This window comes from Pholis gunnellus, assembly GCF_910591455.1.
Source record: "Pholis gunnellus genome assembly, chromosome: 9".
NCBI classification, from domain to species: Eukaryota; Metazoa; Chordata; class Actinopteri; order Perciformes; family Pholidae; genus Pholis; species Pholis gunnellus.
In genome coordinates this window covers 25,652,396-25,669,499 of record NC_136535.1, presented here as the reverse complement: position 1 = coordinate 25,669,499, position 17,104 = coordinate 25,652,396, and the positions used below count along the sequence as shown (strand labels likewise).

Below are 17,104 nucleotides of genomic sequence, written 5' to 3'. Positions count from 1 at the left end.
CACAGTCGTCCGTCTGCTTTCCTCTGGCTACCTGGAGCTGGTGCTGCTTGCACATTTAAATCTATGACGGGTTCAAAAGAGTCATTTTTCTCCTTGAAACTAATGACACAAATATACAAATGTCAACTAGATGGTTATATGCAGAAATAAAGAAGATAATGGTTATATTTATCATCCGCTTATTGAGGAATAGGTCCTAAAACCTGGAAATGAGTCGGCATTGTTACACTCACAGTTCTCTTCAGTGTGTTTTTTTGAATGTGTTTTTGGTTGAATGCCTGAAATGAGGCCTGTGGTTAACTCAAGCTCAAGAGATTCTTAAAATGTAGTTCTATGACATAAAACACGTCCGTAAATACGCGTGTTGTGACTTTAAAAAGCTTTTACGTGTCTTTATAAAAGGCGGTTGCTAACAAGTGGCTAAATGAGAAAACGTTATCTGGTGATTCGTGTACATGGACGCACAATTTTTAACTTTAAACTAATGTGTTTAAATTGAAAGTATCTTTTGTGTCAGGATGTTATAATACAAACTAAAATTAGGTTTGGGAAAAACGTCCTGGTTGGGCTAAAAATAAGATGGAATACTTAAGTTTAGATCACGTAATTATCTCTGTGAATAAGTTACTTGTATCATCTCATGAGTACAACGTGCTTCTGTTTGTAGAGGATTATATAACCGTGAAATCAACTTATCTGGCTGATTTCTAAGGGGAGGGGGGTCACAGGCGGAGGACAGTATAAAGCTGAGCCGGTGTTGGAGAAGGACTTCACAGTCAGAGAGAGACAGAGCTGCAGCCATGTACACCATCAACCACAAACAGAACAATGCTCCAGGTAAACGTCTGATTCTGCAAAAAAATATTTATACTTCTCATCTATTATTGTCTTGTTCTGAAAATGTGACTTTTTTTTCTTCTGTAGCACTCAAAAAATCCAAGTCAAGGAAGATCATCAACCGCTTCACGGACGTGCACGGCCTGCCGTGCATCGAGAAGATCGTGAGCTCGGTGGAGGACACCCCCGAGTCCATCAGCACCGACATCACCGGAGAAATCCCCGAATGGATCGAAGGAAGCTTCTTGAGGAACGGGCCCGGGAAGTTCGAGATCGGAAACCACAAGTGAGTATATCTCCTCGATGCCTCTTTTTAAATAGAACACGCGTTGACTGCATCCCCAAAAGCTGACTTTTCCCTTTTTTCCCGCCCTCCGAACGTGGTCAGGTTCAACCACTGGTTCGACGGCATGGCTCTCCTGCACCAGTTCAAGATATCCGGCGGACAGGTGAGCTACAAGAGCCGCTTCCTGTCCAGCGACAGCTTCAAGGCCAACAACGAGCACAACCGCATCGCGGTGTCGGAGTTCGGCACGGTCACCATGCCGGACCCTTGCAAGAACTTCTTCCAGCGCTTCCTGTCCAGATTTGAATTACCAAGTGAGTCATTTTTACGATCAAACCGCATGAACAGGAACTTCTAAAGCAGCGGATATTTGAATGCAACCTTTATTTTATTTAACCTTTATTTTACCATTTTATTTAGGATATATGAGTTGATGTGTTGATGCTTTGTTGTTTAATTTGACCAAATGTGTATGTTTATTCCCTGATTCCGTCTATTTTTAAGTAAAAAAAAGATACGAAAGTAAAAAATAAAAAAGAGTTGTTGTCGTGGTTGTCTCGGCTGTCGTCAACTTTTTGCTTCTCCCCCCCTCTAGAGTCCACAGATAACGCCAACGTGAGCTTTGTGACCTACAAAGGCGATTATTACGTCAGCACAGAGACCAACATCATGCACAAGGTGGACCCCGAGACCCTGGAGACCACTCAAAAGGTAACACCGTGGTTTTCAACGCTGGTTGTAGCCGATAAACCTGCAGTCACAATGTGTAGGTCCGTTTTATTGACCTATACATGCTTATATCACTGTCACTGTTGTATGATAAAAGAGTTAATGTATTTGTGCTCGTGTATTTGTACCTATTAGGTGGACTGGAGCAAATTCATTGCAGTGAACGGAGCGACCGCACACCCTCACACCGAGCCCGATGGAACGACGTACAACATGGGGAACTCATACGGCGCTAAAGGTACGTCAAAAGGAAAACAAACACCCAAAAATGCCTGTTGTATCGTCTTCAATGTACAAACTAACAACACTAATTCTATCTCGACAGGATCGAACTACAACATCATCAGAGTGCCGCCGACCAAGACGACCGCAGAGGACACCCTGGAGGGAGCCACGGTGCTGTGTTCGATTCCCGCGGTGGACAAGAGCAAACCGTCCTACTACCACAGCTTCGGTGAGTCCCAAAAATAAGTGTTTGAATCAAAGCTTTAGAGCCGTTTAAAGAAGGTAGATTCAGTCCTCAGGTGTGTGTTCCTGTGAGGATGCACTGGTTCGGTATGGCCGGTTCGGGATCGGTGAATTCTTGTTTGGTCCGACCACAAGTCCAAAGTGTTCACTTTACACCAAATCTTTCTATTTGAGAAGCATGTTTTCACACGTTCTGCTTGGTAATAGTTATTAATAGAGGTTAACAGATTTAGATTTTAGGAATGAAAGACCTATGTGTTGGCTCCACGTCCACAACGCCAGTTACAGCTGAATCATCCTTTCCAGAGTTTTGAGTAAAATAACTAATATAATCTTCTAAATCCTTTATAGCGATGTCCGAGAACTACGTGGTGTTCATCGAGCAGCCCATCAAGATGGACCTGTTGAAGATTGTGACCGGAAAGCTGAGGGGGAAAAGCATCAGCGACGGCGTATTCTGGGACCCGAAGCACAACACCATCTTCCACCTGATCCACAAGCAGACCGGAGTGGTGAGTCTCCCAACGTGGACCTTTTGAGTTCTCCCCCCCCCCTCCGAGGTCTATTCACCACGCTCTAATTCTTCTGTTTTCCGATCCTTGTGTTTCAGGTGAGCGCCGTCCAGTACGTCGCCAAGCCGCTGTCGACGTTCCACCAGATAAACGCGTACGAGGAGGACGGCTTCTTGGTCGTAGACATGTGCGCTTCGGACGACGGCCAAGCGATCAATAACTACAACGTCCAAAATCTGCGCAAGTCTGGAGACGACCTCGATGAGGTAAGCAGGTTAATAAGTGAAGGATTCAAGGATCAGTTAGTGTCATTATGCAGCACAGGGATGCACAACGAAATTCAGTTGTAGCTCATTTGTAACACAACAAACACATGACAAACAAAACAAAAACAGTAGAACATTCCTGTAGTGCATTTTATGAATAAGCATCATGAGGAACGTAAACGGCATCAACAGAAACAATTCTCAGGTTCAGATAATATGGCCGACATCTTCACACTAAACACTCAACATGAGGAAAAAAGTGTAGCTTGATGCAGCTTGATCCTGGACCACTATGGATCCAGGTCTTTCATCCTACCCAGTAGCATGCTGGGTAGTGGAGTAGCCTCAGGTCCTAGCTGGGTTAGCTTAGCTTCCATCTCGACCCGCCGTTGCCATAGCCCATAACCTACAAGTTGTACAATCCACGGTTTGTCCAAACGTTAGGTTGTATTTGACTTTACTGATTTTAATTTACCGTCCATGAAAGCGGTTAATACTTCTCTCTCCACAGCCTACAGAGGAGCTGTTAGCTTTATAGGAGGGGGGAGTTGATTGGTGACGAGAGTTGCCTCCATGTAACAGTTGAATTCAAATACTTTGCTCTAAAATGTCAAGATTAGGACCAGAATCCATCAACAACACCACTAATATACACATAGACATCAGTTTTCATCTTAAAGAAGGTGGTTTAGGGGGTTTAGATACTCTGTAAGTGGAGTGCTTTGGTTGCTTTTTGGTTTTGGATGAACATATAGTTGGCTTTGTTGAGGCTAAAAGAAGATGTTCCTATTTCCCCATCAGGTGTATAACACCATGTGTAGAGTCTTCCCACGGCGCTTCGTTCTGCCTCTAAATGTGGACCAAGAGACGCGCTACGGCAGTAACCTGAACCCACCCGGCAGCACGGCCACTTCCATAAGAATCGCCAAGAACAAGGTAGGCAGCCAATGGGATTTTACATCTATTTATAATTGTTAGAATAACCAAAGACAGGAAACTTATTTCTTCCCAACCTTTTAATCCAAATTTCAAATGCCCTTTGATTTCATTTCACCACGGTTAAAGTGCTATTTTTCCCTCCGTACAGGTCTTCTGTACCCACGAGGACCTCCACGGAGAGGATCTGCATCAATACGGAGGTCTGGAGTTCCCTCAGATCAACTACGGCAAGTACAACACCCATCCCTACCGCTACTTCTACGGCTGTGGCTTCAGACATCTTGTTGGAGACACGCTGATCAAGATGGACATCAACGGGAAACAAATGAAGGTGAGTTTGATTCTATTTCTCTCCCCGATATATGTTACAGACGTTACAGGTTTTCAGATGTAAACCCCCGTATTTTGTCACAGGTGTGGGAAGAACCCGGTCTTTATCCCTCCGAGCCGGTCTTCGTGCCGTCCCCTAATGCCACAGAGGAGGACGATGGCGTCGTCATGTCCGTGGTCATCACGCCCAACAAGGTTGGTCGTGCTCAGCCAAAAATACGTACATCAATTTCTCATTTCGTAACGGCAACAACGCTTACACGTTTAGACTGGCTTTTTAATCACAAGCCCCGCCCCTTTTACGGTCGACCGCCAAGGAACCTTATTTTTGATGGCGAGAAACAAATGTTTTATCCTGTTTGAATTGTGCCATGAAAGACACATATGATGTTTGTCAATTCAAAAGATAATTTTTGCACGTAAAGAAAGTTATTAGACAGAATAAACACCCAAATGTGGCTTAATTGGGTCGGGTCTTGTTCATTCTTCAGCTAAGATAACGCTACATTTGGAACATAGCTAAGTTAGTTAGCTAGCTAGCTAACAAGCCAAGCTAACGGCCATGTTGGTGGTCGTACATTGTGTGAAGCTCACTGAGCGATTTCACACAAAACTAAATGTTAATACGCCAAACTGAGACTTTCTTAACGAGCCAAATCATCTTTTAAATTGACAAACATGTGTTATTCATAGCACAATTAAAAACTTGTCTTTCGTACATATATTTTTCCGAAATAAGGTCCCATGAGTGACACCGGAAAGGGGCGGGACTTCACCTCTATATACCCTTAAAGACATACAGATATGATTTTGTTAGGAGGATCCAAAATCCCCACATTTCCTCTGAGCTCACTGTTGGTTCAACACACTAAGTTGGGAGGAAATTGTGGGATTTGAGAGTGAGTGAGATTTTTTAATGCTCAAATATATGAACAGTGATGTAAAATCTGAATTATTTTTGCAGGACAAGAGCACGTTCCTGCTGGTTTTAGATGCCAAGACGTTTGAGGAGCTGGGCCGGGCCGCAGTGCCCGTCAACATCCCCTACGGGTTCCACGGCACGTTCCACGCCACGGCGTAAACGTGCAGAATCCAAAGTTAAAGAACACGGATTGGAATGAAGTTGTAAATGTATGTAAATATCGTCTGAGTTGTTCTTTGTCTCATCGCACAGGTGAATAGAGGTCATTCAGCGGACACTTTCTTTTTACTTCACAGCTATGAATGTATAAAAAAGAGTTTATTCACATATTGTAACTGTGTTATTGAAGATGTTCGTTGTTCTTTGTATACGTATACACCGTTGTTTTGAACAATTAAAATACGTGTTAAGATGAGGGCTGCTGAAATAGAGAATATTGCAATAAATATATTTTAAAGAACAGAGAAAAGGTTCAGTTGAAGTTCAGCGAATCTTTATGGCGTCCTGATAACGACGACCTGATAAAGAGAACGTAAAGCTTTGGGCTCAGCGCCTACATGTTGGAGAAAGAAGATGTTAATACAGTTAAATGATTAATGAATGACTTCTGTGTGACTCGGGTTAAAATGTACAGTTTTTAAATGCATTGTATGAAACATTAAATAAACAAAACTTCACTTAAACATCCCGTCTGTGTGCACTTATTCTTTTCTCCTTGTAGTAGTAATAATAATATATATATATATAAATATATATATATATATATAATGTGTGCTTGTTAACTGAAGGTAGATATTATATAACACAAGTCAGATAAACTTTCCAGTGTAAAATATTAACATTGCATTGATGGATTTGGAATACTATACATACTTACATTATTCTATAGAAACACTGAAATCAATAATTATTACAAGTTGTAAATATTCCTCATGAATTGTTTTCGTCTACATGTTTATGAAACTCAGTGTGGTGCACTTGCTCCCTCTGCTGGTCGGACGTTTGTCTTAAAACTGCTTTTTTTAAACACGAGAAGTGTGAGAAGAGACGTGGAAGTGTGACGACTCTTAACGTTTCTTTTTAATTCCTTCTTTTTCGTTTTTTTATATTTGGTGTGTGTGTAGCTTTAAACAATGACAACATGTAGAAGTCTGTCTTACTTCATGGGCACTTTATTTCTCTATAAACAGTAATACAAACATTTCTGCTAAAGGAAAAAATAATCACAAAATGTACGTTTCTTTTGCAGTTTTTCTTTACTAAAACTCATAACAGTTAACATATATTAGTGTCTCTCATTAGTTAATATGAACTGTGGAACAATAAATCAGCTATTCGTGCAGCTTGTCAAAGATCTGAGACAGCGTTTGTCTCAGGCGCTTCTTGTTCTCCTTCAGATGCGACTCGAGGCTCTGAGCCTCGGTCAGAATGCTCTCCAGCTCCTTCATCTGGTCGGTGTCTGCTGCAGCGATCTCACTGCAAACAACCACAAACAAGGACTTCAAAACAAGTGTGTGTGTGTGTGTGTGTGTGTGAATTGTTTATGGCACTTAAATGAAAAAAGTCATTTGGGTTCATCCTCTGGGACCTTGAATGTTTCCAACGCATCCTCATAAAACGGTTTGTATGATATCTTACGAAAAAAGGTTCCTCCACATATTTTGTGTTTTCCTAAAAGTCCAGCAACACGAGTCAATCGCTGCTCGTTACATGAATACAGTCTTTTCAAAATAAACTTCTGTCTTTACAGAAAATGACGTAGTTATGTTTAGGGAACAAAACGTCCTCATTAGGTTTAGGAAAAGATTGTGTTTTGGGTTAAAATAACTACTGAAGTGTGATTATTTAAGAAATAAATCAACGTAGACTTCTAGTTTCACACGGGGAACACACAACGGTCTTTGTTGGGCCCATTTTTGTGGTCTTCATACTTCCTGGTTCATGATTACGTGGATTACACACAAATTGATTTCGTGGGATACCTACGAACTACAGCGTAGCAGGAAATAGCTTCAACCGCCGTGTGAGAACCGGGTTCAAATACTAAAATGAGTCGACTGATTTGTATCCGCCTTGTGGCAAACTGTGCAATTCATAGTTGGAGTTTAGCCCATATCCTCTCTATGAACTCTGTCTTTCGTTGAGATGACTTTTTACTTCTGTGAGCAGAGTTTTCTCAAGGTTTTCACTAGAACGGACAATCACGAGTAATCGAGCGACTACGGATCACAACCGTGTAAAAATGTAAACGAGTTGTTGAAATACGACCGACCTTAACACTTCAGCAAATTTAGAAAACAGCGCGCTGACGTCTCTGGTTGCATCTGTAACAGAGAAGAGCAAAACAACAGCAGATTAAAAAAATATATCTTAATTGACAATAAAAACTAACAGTGTTTACTTCATACTTCAAGCTTTGATGTGGTCTGTGAACAGGACGATGACTCCTTTAATGCACTTTTGAAACACGCTTTTCAATTCACAGAAGTTGTTTACAAAACACTTATCACATTTCCTGTTCCTCTTTAGTTGATGGGTCACTGAACTCTGACTTCCTGTTTGCTTTCTTTTCTTTTTATTATATTAAACAGTTGTAATTTGCCAACACAACCACAGCAGTAACGTGTACCTCATACCTGCAGCTGTTGCCTCGAACACGTCTGCTGACTCCACAGCGGACGGCGCAGAGGAAGACTTTCTCTTCTTCGGCGGAGACTTTTCCTGATTTGCAGGAGTACATTCTGTCTATTACAATGAGGGAGAGTCTGGCTGCATTAAAGCAGTACGTACGCGCTGCAACGATTAATCAGTTAGTCGTCTTATCGTTAAATTAATCCCGAACTATTCTATATAATTGATTGATTGGGAAGGGAATTAAAAGTCTAAATCATCTGATGCCAGCTTCTTAAACGTGAATATTTACTAGTTTCTCTACTCTTCTATGACAGTAAACCGACATTTTATAGATCAAACCATTTTTAGATTAATCAAGAAAATAATCCACAGATTAATCAACAATTAAAATAATTGTTAGTTGCAGCCCCAGAATCTAAAAATCTAATCCAGCACAAAAAATACTTTAATTATTATAAATATTGTTGTATTAATTAGAGGGACTCTGGCACACATTCCCACATACTGCTAACCACTAAAATAAAAAGTATATATTTTGTAAATGAATAGTTTTCCTCAGGAAAGCTTTTCTTACCTTGTTCGCTGGCCTCTTGTTTAATATTAGTGGAATCATTTCTGCCATCGACACTGCTTCTTTTATACGTAATGTTTCTGCAAATGTGAAAATAAGACATTTTAATTACTGGTAGTCTGTTAATCACAAAGGTTTATTTGTCTCACAATACAACCAAAGAGAGCTACAGTAAGCTAACTTAGCTTAGTTAGCTGTTAATCATAGTTTAACTTAGCTTAGTTAGCTGTTAATCATAGTTTAACTTAGCTTAGTTAGCTGTTAATCAGTTTATATAAGCTTAATTAGCTAGCTGTTTATTATAGTTTCACTTAGCTTAGTTAGCTGTTAATCATAGTTTAACTTAGCTTAGTTAGCTGTTAATCATAGTTTAATTTAGCTTAGTTAGCTAGCTGTTTATTATAGTTTAACTTAGCTTAATTAGCTGTTAATCATAGTTTAAATTAGCTTAGTTAGCTAGCTGTTTATTATAGTTTGACTTAGTTTAGTTAGCTCAGAACTAAGCTAACTTAGCTTAGTCAGCTGTTAACTTTAGTTTAACAAACTATAAACTATACTTGAAAACTAAATGAGAGGCAGAAATAACATTTAACCAGTTCTGAATAAAGTGAACACCAACACCAGCTCCAATAAATAACGCAGGTGAGAACTAACTGGAGCTAAACTGTCTTTAGTTTAACTAACACTAGTCAACAACAAGCTGAAGGTTAGCTAATGTTAGCTGTGAGCTAATGTTAGCTAACGTTAGCTGTTAGCTACATATGAACCAGGATCTATAAAGCTCTACTTACACGGTGTGAGTTGAAGAGTTGGATGTTTCATATGATCATTAAACAGATTAGCTGTTAACTGTTATTTCATAACTAAATATTTTCACTCATCAGGTGATTATCGATTATTTTTACTTTAGGTCAAAATAACGGCAAATGCTGCATTCACGGGTCCTCGGAAATTCTGGTCGCTTAGTTCTGCATGTTAAAGGGAGAAAATATATTTCTATAAATATATTTCTAAAGTATTGAAGAACACGTGTATGTCTCTGTAAGATAAGACATTCATTTAGCTTTTATTTTAAAAATAAATACTCATCATACACACTTTATTTGTAAAAATGTATATTAATTAAAAACGTCTTATCTCACTGTAACAAGAAATGTAGGCAAATATTATTTTGCTCATGGTGGCAGCATTGTTTTTAAAGCTGCACTTTTTAAACACATTATTCCAGTCCGGAGCAGCTCGGACGGATCCTCTCTCACATGTGGATTAACACGTTTTATTGCACATGAGCAATAACACATTTTGAATGAGAATAACACAAACTTGAATGAGAATAACACAAACTTGCTGTCAGGGTGCACGTCTTGGAATCCCCTCACACAGCCCGGGCGGATTGAATCAATGGGATTAAACACAGAGGAAGATTACAGCCGCACTGTGAGCGGAGTGACGGATGAAGCTGCTGACGTTGCTGGTTTAACTGCAGATCAATGCTGCAGCCCGGTGGTGACAAAGTGGATTATTCCACCAACATAAACCAAAGAAAGTCAATTTACAAGTGATCAAGGATGTGTCATGCAAGTTTAAATAAATATAAATAAAGAAGACAGGTTTAGTATCTTCACACATATTCATATTTTTAGCATTAATGTATCTGAATTTCTTAAGTCTGTCTCGAATCAATAGTCATGTTCTGCAGGTCTTACTCACATTATTATCGTCCCTCCTGTTCATAGTATTCATGAAGAGATCCGTTCACAATCAATTCATCAATATCAGTGATCGGGGACAAAATCCTCAGTCCTGTTCTGAACGAACACGTCTTTAAAACTTTATCCGAAGCCAATTTCAGAATGAAATTCCCTCTTTGTGTGTTTTTTTATTCAGCTGAGCTGCAGGTTTAATGAGGCAGAGAAAGAGTTTAGTCCTGAACTGACTTTAACTTTGAAAAACTGTATTTGTCTAATTTCAACCGCTGACGTGAGTTTAGCCTCACTGAGACTAAAACTGGTGTGATTTCAGGGCTTGTTGTCATAATTATGGAAGCCCATTCCTGCCAGCAAAATAAAATAAAAAATCCACCCGAAAAAAATAAAATAAAATAAAATCCACCCCCCAAAAATTATATATATATATCCCAGAAAAAAATAAAAGATTTTTTTTTTTTTTTTTTTTTAATGTCTTATTTGTTCCGGAAAAAAGTTTAAAAAAAAAAAAAGATTATGATTTTTTTTTTTGCCGGAAAAAATACGACATGCAATTCTACACAAGGTAACTATTACTGGTGACTTTTGTAAATGTTAGATGTTATATATCATTGTAAGTATTAATATGTAGAATTGCATGTCGTTTTCATGGAAAGACTGGCGAGGGGATGAAGGGACCTGTGAGGAGATCGTCACTGAAGCGCATGCGCACTTCTAAACTCTTTTGCTAGCAAAAAAAATAAAACATCAATCTTTTTTCTTTTTTTTTTCTGGGTGGATATATATATATTATTTATTTTTTGGGTGGATTTTTTATTTTATTTTGCTGGCGGGAATGGGCTTCCACACATAATAATCCTATTACATGTTCTGTTCTCTTTAGGAGTAAGCATTAATTAATATATGCACATATATATATATATATATATATATATATATTTACACAGTATATTAGGTCAAACTAGGTGCTAACATATTCTGTAGCAGGATCTGGAAGTGTTAGTCTTGCACAGTGTTGTTTTTACTCATCAGCAGATGCTTTTTATGATTGTTGTGTTTGCAGCTGTTCTAAACCAGGCGGGTCAGAGCTGCTCTCATCAGCTGTGAAGCTGTTTCCGTCCACACGTTGTCTCACTCACAGGTCGTGTTTCACAATGTGTGTAATAATATGTGTCATGTTATCTGACATATTTTGATTCGTACCTTTAACCTCGGTGCACATTAAGAATGTTGCTGCATTCAAGTCGGTGATTGAAAGATCAATCTGAACAGTTGCGGCTCACGTCCGTTAAATGCTTTTTTCTGCTGACATGTCAAAATGTCGTGTTAAAAAGCACCACACTGAGGAAATGATGGTAAAATAAAATCGCATTTCTTCAGAATGTGGGTTCAGGAAGTGTTCACTTTATTAAAACATGTGGGCCAATGTTGCAAATGTTATTTAATTGGACATTATTACCGTAATGTAACCAGTTATTTGTATGTGTCTAGAACTTTTTTAATAAACTGAAAGTGTGCTGATGAAGTCTTTTTTTAATGTACGTTAGTATGTATTACATACAATGATACAGACACATACAGTTTGAGCCTGAATGTTAAGAACAGTCTACAGACTGTATATTGTCCATCATATAAACAGAATATATAGCTATAGAGTCATACAGTTTATACCATATAGATTGTATTACATTCAATGTTCAGAAAGGAAATAATATGGATCCAAGAAAATTGTGATTGACGCATTTTGACTCATTTCTTTAATAATAAGAGGTTGATATACTTTAGTGTTGACTCTGTCGCCCCCTGTGGACTAAAGTGGTAGTGTCTCTGAGCACCAGAGTCTCTTTAGAAAACCTCTCATGTTACTGCAGCAGGTCTGACAGTCTGCTCCTCTCAGTCCTGGTTCTGGTTCTCCTGTGCCTCCCTTCCCTCCAGCGGGTCCAGCAATACGTCCTGGGTCTCCAGCAGCGTGGTGTCGGTGTTGGCTCCCAGAGAGGAGACGCTCTGCTCCTGGAGGAGGAGGAGGAGGAGGAGGTGGACTGAAATTATCTCCAAGTCGAGACAATGTAGATAAAATAATTCTATTGTGTCAGAATAAAGCACTTGATTTGACTGATGGAAGACTCTACTGACATAAATGAAGTATTTAATGTACCATGCGGGCAATTCTTACACTTCTTTAAAGGTGCTAAATATGAAATTCTGAGCTCACACATTGCTTCCACACGACTCTCAACATGGCGACGGCTGAGCCGGCAGCTTGCAGCTAACAGTGTTAACACGCGATGTCAGCTTTCATAGAACAATGTTTTAATAACATCCCAGTTTAAAGGTCAGCATACAGAGACCTGAACGACTTGAGACCTGAACGACTTGAGACCTGAACGACTTGAGACCTGACTTGAGACCAGTTCTGCAAGACTTGAAGCCTGACTGGGTCTTGACATCAATATGTCAATAATACTGTTTATACCAATAACTATCCCTTTAACACGTTTACTGTATTAGGACAATGTTGGCAATGTTGCAAATTGGTAATAAAGATAATAATGATAACAACAACAATAATAATATGTGGATAATAACAATTATATAAATTGTTGTGATCATTATTAGTGTTATTATAACTGAGGGTTGTTACGAATTTATGAATATAATTCATTTGCTAATAGTAAATATCCAGAGAGGTTTCTCAGTTTTCCCAAATAATAATGTAACTAACTGTGATAATAAGTATGTGTTATTCCTTTATTTTTTTATTGATTTGTTGTTGTCGTCACTGTGTTTCTCTCGTTCTTTTGTCTCATTGCGCATCAGAGACTTGTTAACTGCCCTTTGTGTGTGTGTGTGTGTGTGTGTGTGTGTGTGTGTGTGTGTGTGTGTGTGTGTGTGTGTGTGTGTGTAAGACGACGTCAAGACGTTTTGCAGCCGAGAGGTCCCGGCATTCCTATGGCCCGTGAACGCAGCACCAGCTCTTCAGGTCTTACCTAATCCACGAGCCAAAAACATACACAAACATGGCGACATCACGAGCGGGCGAGATGCAGCAGCGCTCTCCTCGGTGGTCGTTGTATGTTCTGCTCCTCTGGGTCGCAGGAGTCACCTCGTCCTCGTCGTCCACCCTCCGGCTGCACGCGCTGCCGCAAAACACCGGATTCTTCACGATAGACGCGAGAAGGGATTTACCGGACGGAGATGGAGGAGGAGGAGGAGCGGCTCCTCTGCAGCCTCTGGCCGCTCGGAGTGCCTCTGAAAGCGGGTCGGACTACGGCGCCTATCCGCAACATCGAAGCCGCCGGAGCCCCGGAGAATCTGTCATGCCAAAGGTGTACGGACAGGTAAATGCTGCGCATGTCGACGGTTACTCGCACCTTTAAAAAAAAAAAATGAATTCGCATTCATACATAATGTGTGCATCACCTCAGGCTGCCCTTAGCTGCAAAGGATGTCTTTTTTTTAAGGAAGATCACGCAAGCCCCAGTGTTGTGTTTTGTTTTGCACCTGCAGAGAGAAAAAGGTGCAAAAATGCGCTGTTTTAACCTCCAGAAGCCTCGTGAACACCACCGAAAACGTCTCGGTGGTATTTTCATTAGCTGCGCACCAGACATGCATTGAATATGTTGTCAACTCTTCGAGTTGGTCACTGGTACCTGTCCGAGGCAGCTCCTGACGTTGATACGTAACATGACAGAGAAACGTAAGGTTTCTTTACGTACTACGTAGATTAAATCAGCGCCGAAGTTACCAGAACACCCTCAGGATTCTGGAAACGTATTTGTTTTTGTGCTACCAGGCGTGAATGTCCGCCGATGAAACACGGAAACTAGAAAACGTGATTTATCAATTGATGTTCTGAATAGAAGATAAAAAAGGACAGAAGTGTGGGGAGAGAAACATGTTCTTTACCGGCTGTCTCAACAGGATGTCGTGCTGAAGTTTAATTTAAAAGTTTGTTGTTAAAGATACCAGTTTATCAGACGAAGCAGCCAAACGTCATTCAAAATAAGGCAAATTCAAGTTGTAAAGACAGATAGTGTCCCACAGGAAACGAGCCGGGACATTTTCATCTATAGATCTATCTGTGATGCATGAGGCAACAGTTTAGTTTAGGAAAACATTTTACTGCAACATATATTTAATGTTAAACGTTTCAATAATGCAAACAATTAAATAGTTGTTTTTTTTAAACAGGGTTTGGTGTAGAGGTTCCTCACTAACTCAAATCTAAATTTAAAAGCTAATATTTATGCCACTGTTTAAGACTCGACTCTAAAATTTGCCAAATTTGAACGTACTTTGTTGAATTTAACTTCCTTTTTTTTGGAGGGGAAACCCAGGCGTGGTGTCACATTTATTCTCGTCCCCCCTTGTCGTTCTCGAATATGACGCATGCTGTTTTGACTGTGTGGTTCACAGCGTTAGTGTGTGATTACTGGAGGGTGGTGCAGTCATCAGTGCTGATATAGGTGTGTGATTACTGGAGGGTGGTGCAGTCGTCAGTGCTGGTACAGGTGTGTGATTACTGGAGGGTGGTGCAGTCGTCAGTGCTGGTATAGGTGTGTGATTACTGGAGGGTGGTGCAGTCGTCAGTGCTGGTATAGGTGTGTGATTACTGGAGGGTGGTGCAGTCGTCAGTGCTGGTATAGCGTTGTCATTCATCACAAACAGCCGTTCATCCAGTCGTCTGACATCTTGCACCGACACTGTTGACCTCCGGCTTCATAAGACGACACGAGGCTGGAGGTGTAATGCAGCGCCTCAGGACAAACGGCCGCAGTCTCAATAAAACACGATTGCCTGAGTAAATATGTCCCCTCCATGTTTGACTGAAGGCGGCGTCGTTGTAAACACGTTCACGGGACTGAAAACTGGTCTGGGAACCTGTTCGTAACACAACAAATATATTGGATGACATTGTAAATGTCAATGGATCTACGCCTCAAAGGGCAGAGCTTCTCTAGGATTGATAGAAGAAGAGTTGAATGGTTAGTTTATTGTCGGACAGTTTTACTACTACTAATAATTCGTTACATTTTTAAGCAAAAAAGGCCCAAATTCAACCTCCACCTGACTATTGGTGTTTTCGTTGCCTCGAGCTAACTGTTGTTGGTTTCGTTGCCTCGTGACTATTTCATGAGAATGGACAGTAAACTGACCTTTGAGCTTTGGTAAAACAAGCTTTACTGTATGAATATAAAACTCTGCTCTCTCTAGAAACCTGTGAAGAATGATTCATCGACTAACCAAAGAAATGAACATACGGTTGAATCAATAATCCTAAAGTACATCTCTAGTTTGAAGCTTTACAATCCAAGAGCCAGACAAGGAACCTGTAAACGGATCATAATTTATGCAAAAGCTACAATAGTTCAGACAATAAATAAAACAAACAGTTTGGGTTGTTGTCATTGTGTCTCGTGTGGTGACACCCGCAGTCCAAACACAGCAAACAGCCCCGAGAGGCTCTGATCCGGGATCAGGTTTCGTCAGAGGTAGTTATTTAAACACTTAGCGTGTCAAGTGTTGGTCCCTCAGCTCTGCTCGTAGTCTTGTGACTGGACTTGTTATGAAGCTTTAACAGGCGTCATGATTGGAGATAATGGTTTGCATAATTAATGATGGAGCCATTGACCTCATCTGTGGGTAACTGACCGGCTCTTAGAAGACTGCGATGAAGTCAGCCTACACATTTCTTTCCTCGTGCAAAACACAGACTGTATATAAGAAGTCATCATGACTCGTTGGTTTGTGGACTGATGTTATGAAGCCTCGAGTTTGGCATTTTGGTCATCGCCATCTTGTTTTTTTTTAAACAGAAGTGACCATGTCTGGACTGAGGAGGAGTGACGTAGAGACGCCGTATACGTCTCTGGTAGAGACCTGTCAATCACTAAGGTAGCCCCGCCCCTAGAGCATCCCCTGCTTTATGGTCTGTGTGACTCTAAATGGACCATCATTTACTAAATGAACATCATGCTGTATTGAAGAAGACTTGAAACTAGAGATTGAGACCATAAACTCATGTTTACAATGTTTACTGAGGTAATAAATCAAGAGAGAAGTAGAGTCATTTTCTCATAGACTTCTATACAACCAGAGGAGTCGCCCCCTGGTGGACATTAGAGAGAATGCAGCTTTAACACATGAAGCTTTGAGAGGTTCCCGCCTGGTGCAGACTTTACTTTCCTTGGTCAGATTGATACTAGTACTCGTATCTATAACATCCTAACAATACTCATCCCTACTCATTCTGCTCTGAGTATCGCTCCTCAGAATATGTTTTCTCTGATTATTGTCACAGATTTGTGCATTGTCACCATGTGGTTCCTCACTGTTTATTTACACCCCGCAGTAGTGCGAGCACATGATGATTAAGAGGTGATTGTAACGTCGGGGAGGCCAGAAATAGAAGCGACGCTGTCTCTGAACAACAACAACAACAGCAGCTGGTGGAAGAACAGCAGACTTTGTTTTAGTCATTTAGTGTTTTTCCTTCTTCTTAAAAACACACAATTTAAATAATAAGGAAATAAAAGATTGTATTTTTATTGATTTAAAATAAATCTCTTCATTATTATGTTTAATGAAGTATAATAATGTTCTTAGAGCTCGTGTTAGGAAGTTAAACAGCTCATAATTCATCTCTAATATCTGTTTTATTTTCATATGAAAACGTCTCCTTAAAACTACTGGATTTATTCAAGTTTATCACCAAAACTACATTTTACAGATGACATGTGAACACATCATGATAACGTCTTATTGGCTGTATCCTCGGTTGTTCTGTTTGGCAGATAATTAAGCTGAGTTTGTGGTTGTTCGGGACCGATAAGCAGAGCAGGTCAATCCGGACGTCCATCGGTTGACTTGGTGACGGCTGCTCCGGTCTCCATTTATGGCCCGA

The 17,104-nt window shown here is 40.2% G+C and overlaps 3 protein-coding genes across 3 annotated transcripts in view; 2 read left to right on the top strand and 1 right to left on the bottom strand.

Annotated features, from left to right (window-relative positions):
• Positions 1-800: 800 nt before the first annotated feature.
• Positions 801-5,448, top strand: bco2b (beta-carotene oxygenase 2b; the record flags this gene model as incomplete). The annotated part of the gene is made up of 12 exons (XM_079166951.1): positions 801-837; positions 925-1,123; positions 1,226-1,437; positions 1,719-1,834; positions 1,988-2,090; positions 2,178-2,306; positions 2,672-2,832; positions 2,931-3,098; positions 3,900-4,034; positions 4,186-4,368; positions 4,452-4,562; positions 5,332-5,448. The coding sequence occupies 12 exons, from the start codon at positions 801-803 to the stop codon at positions 5,446-5,448; spliced, it is 1,671 nt and encodes a 556-aa protein (XP_079023077.1).
• A 1,172-nt stretch (positions 5,449-6,620) lies between these two features.
• Positions 6,621-11,422, bottom strand: tex12 (testis expressed 12; the record flags this gene model as incomplete). Its single annotated transcript, XM_079166950.1, has 5 exons — positions 6,621-6,819; positions 7,562-7,613; positions 7,926-8,010; positions 8,498-8,574; positions 11,404-11,422. 5 exons carry the CDS (start codon positions 11,420-11,422, stop codon positions 6,621-6,623), a joined length of 432 nt encoding a protein of 143 aa, XP_079023076.1.
• A 1,795-nt stretch (positions 11,423-13,217) lies between these two features.
• The window catches only part of sorl1 (sortilin-related receptor, L(DLR class) A repeats containing), a gene marked incomplete at its 5' end in the record, with an annotated part of 53,356 nt that continues 49,469 nt past the window's right edge, over positions 13,218-17,104 (top strand). The window contains one exon of the mRNA XM_079166543.1: positions 13,218-13,538. Within this exon, the coding sequence (XP_079022669.1) occupies positions 13,218-13,538 (321 nt within the window). The remainder of the gene's footprint in view (positions 13,539-17,104) is intronic.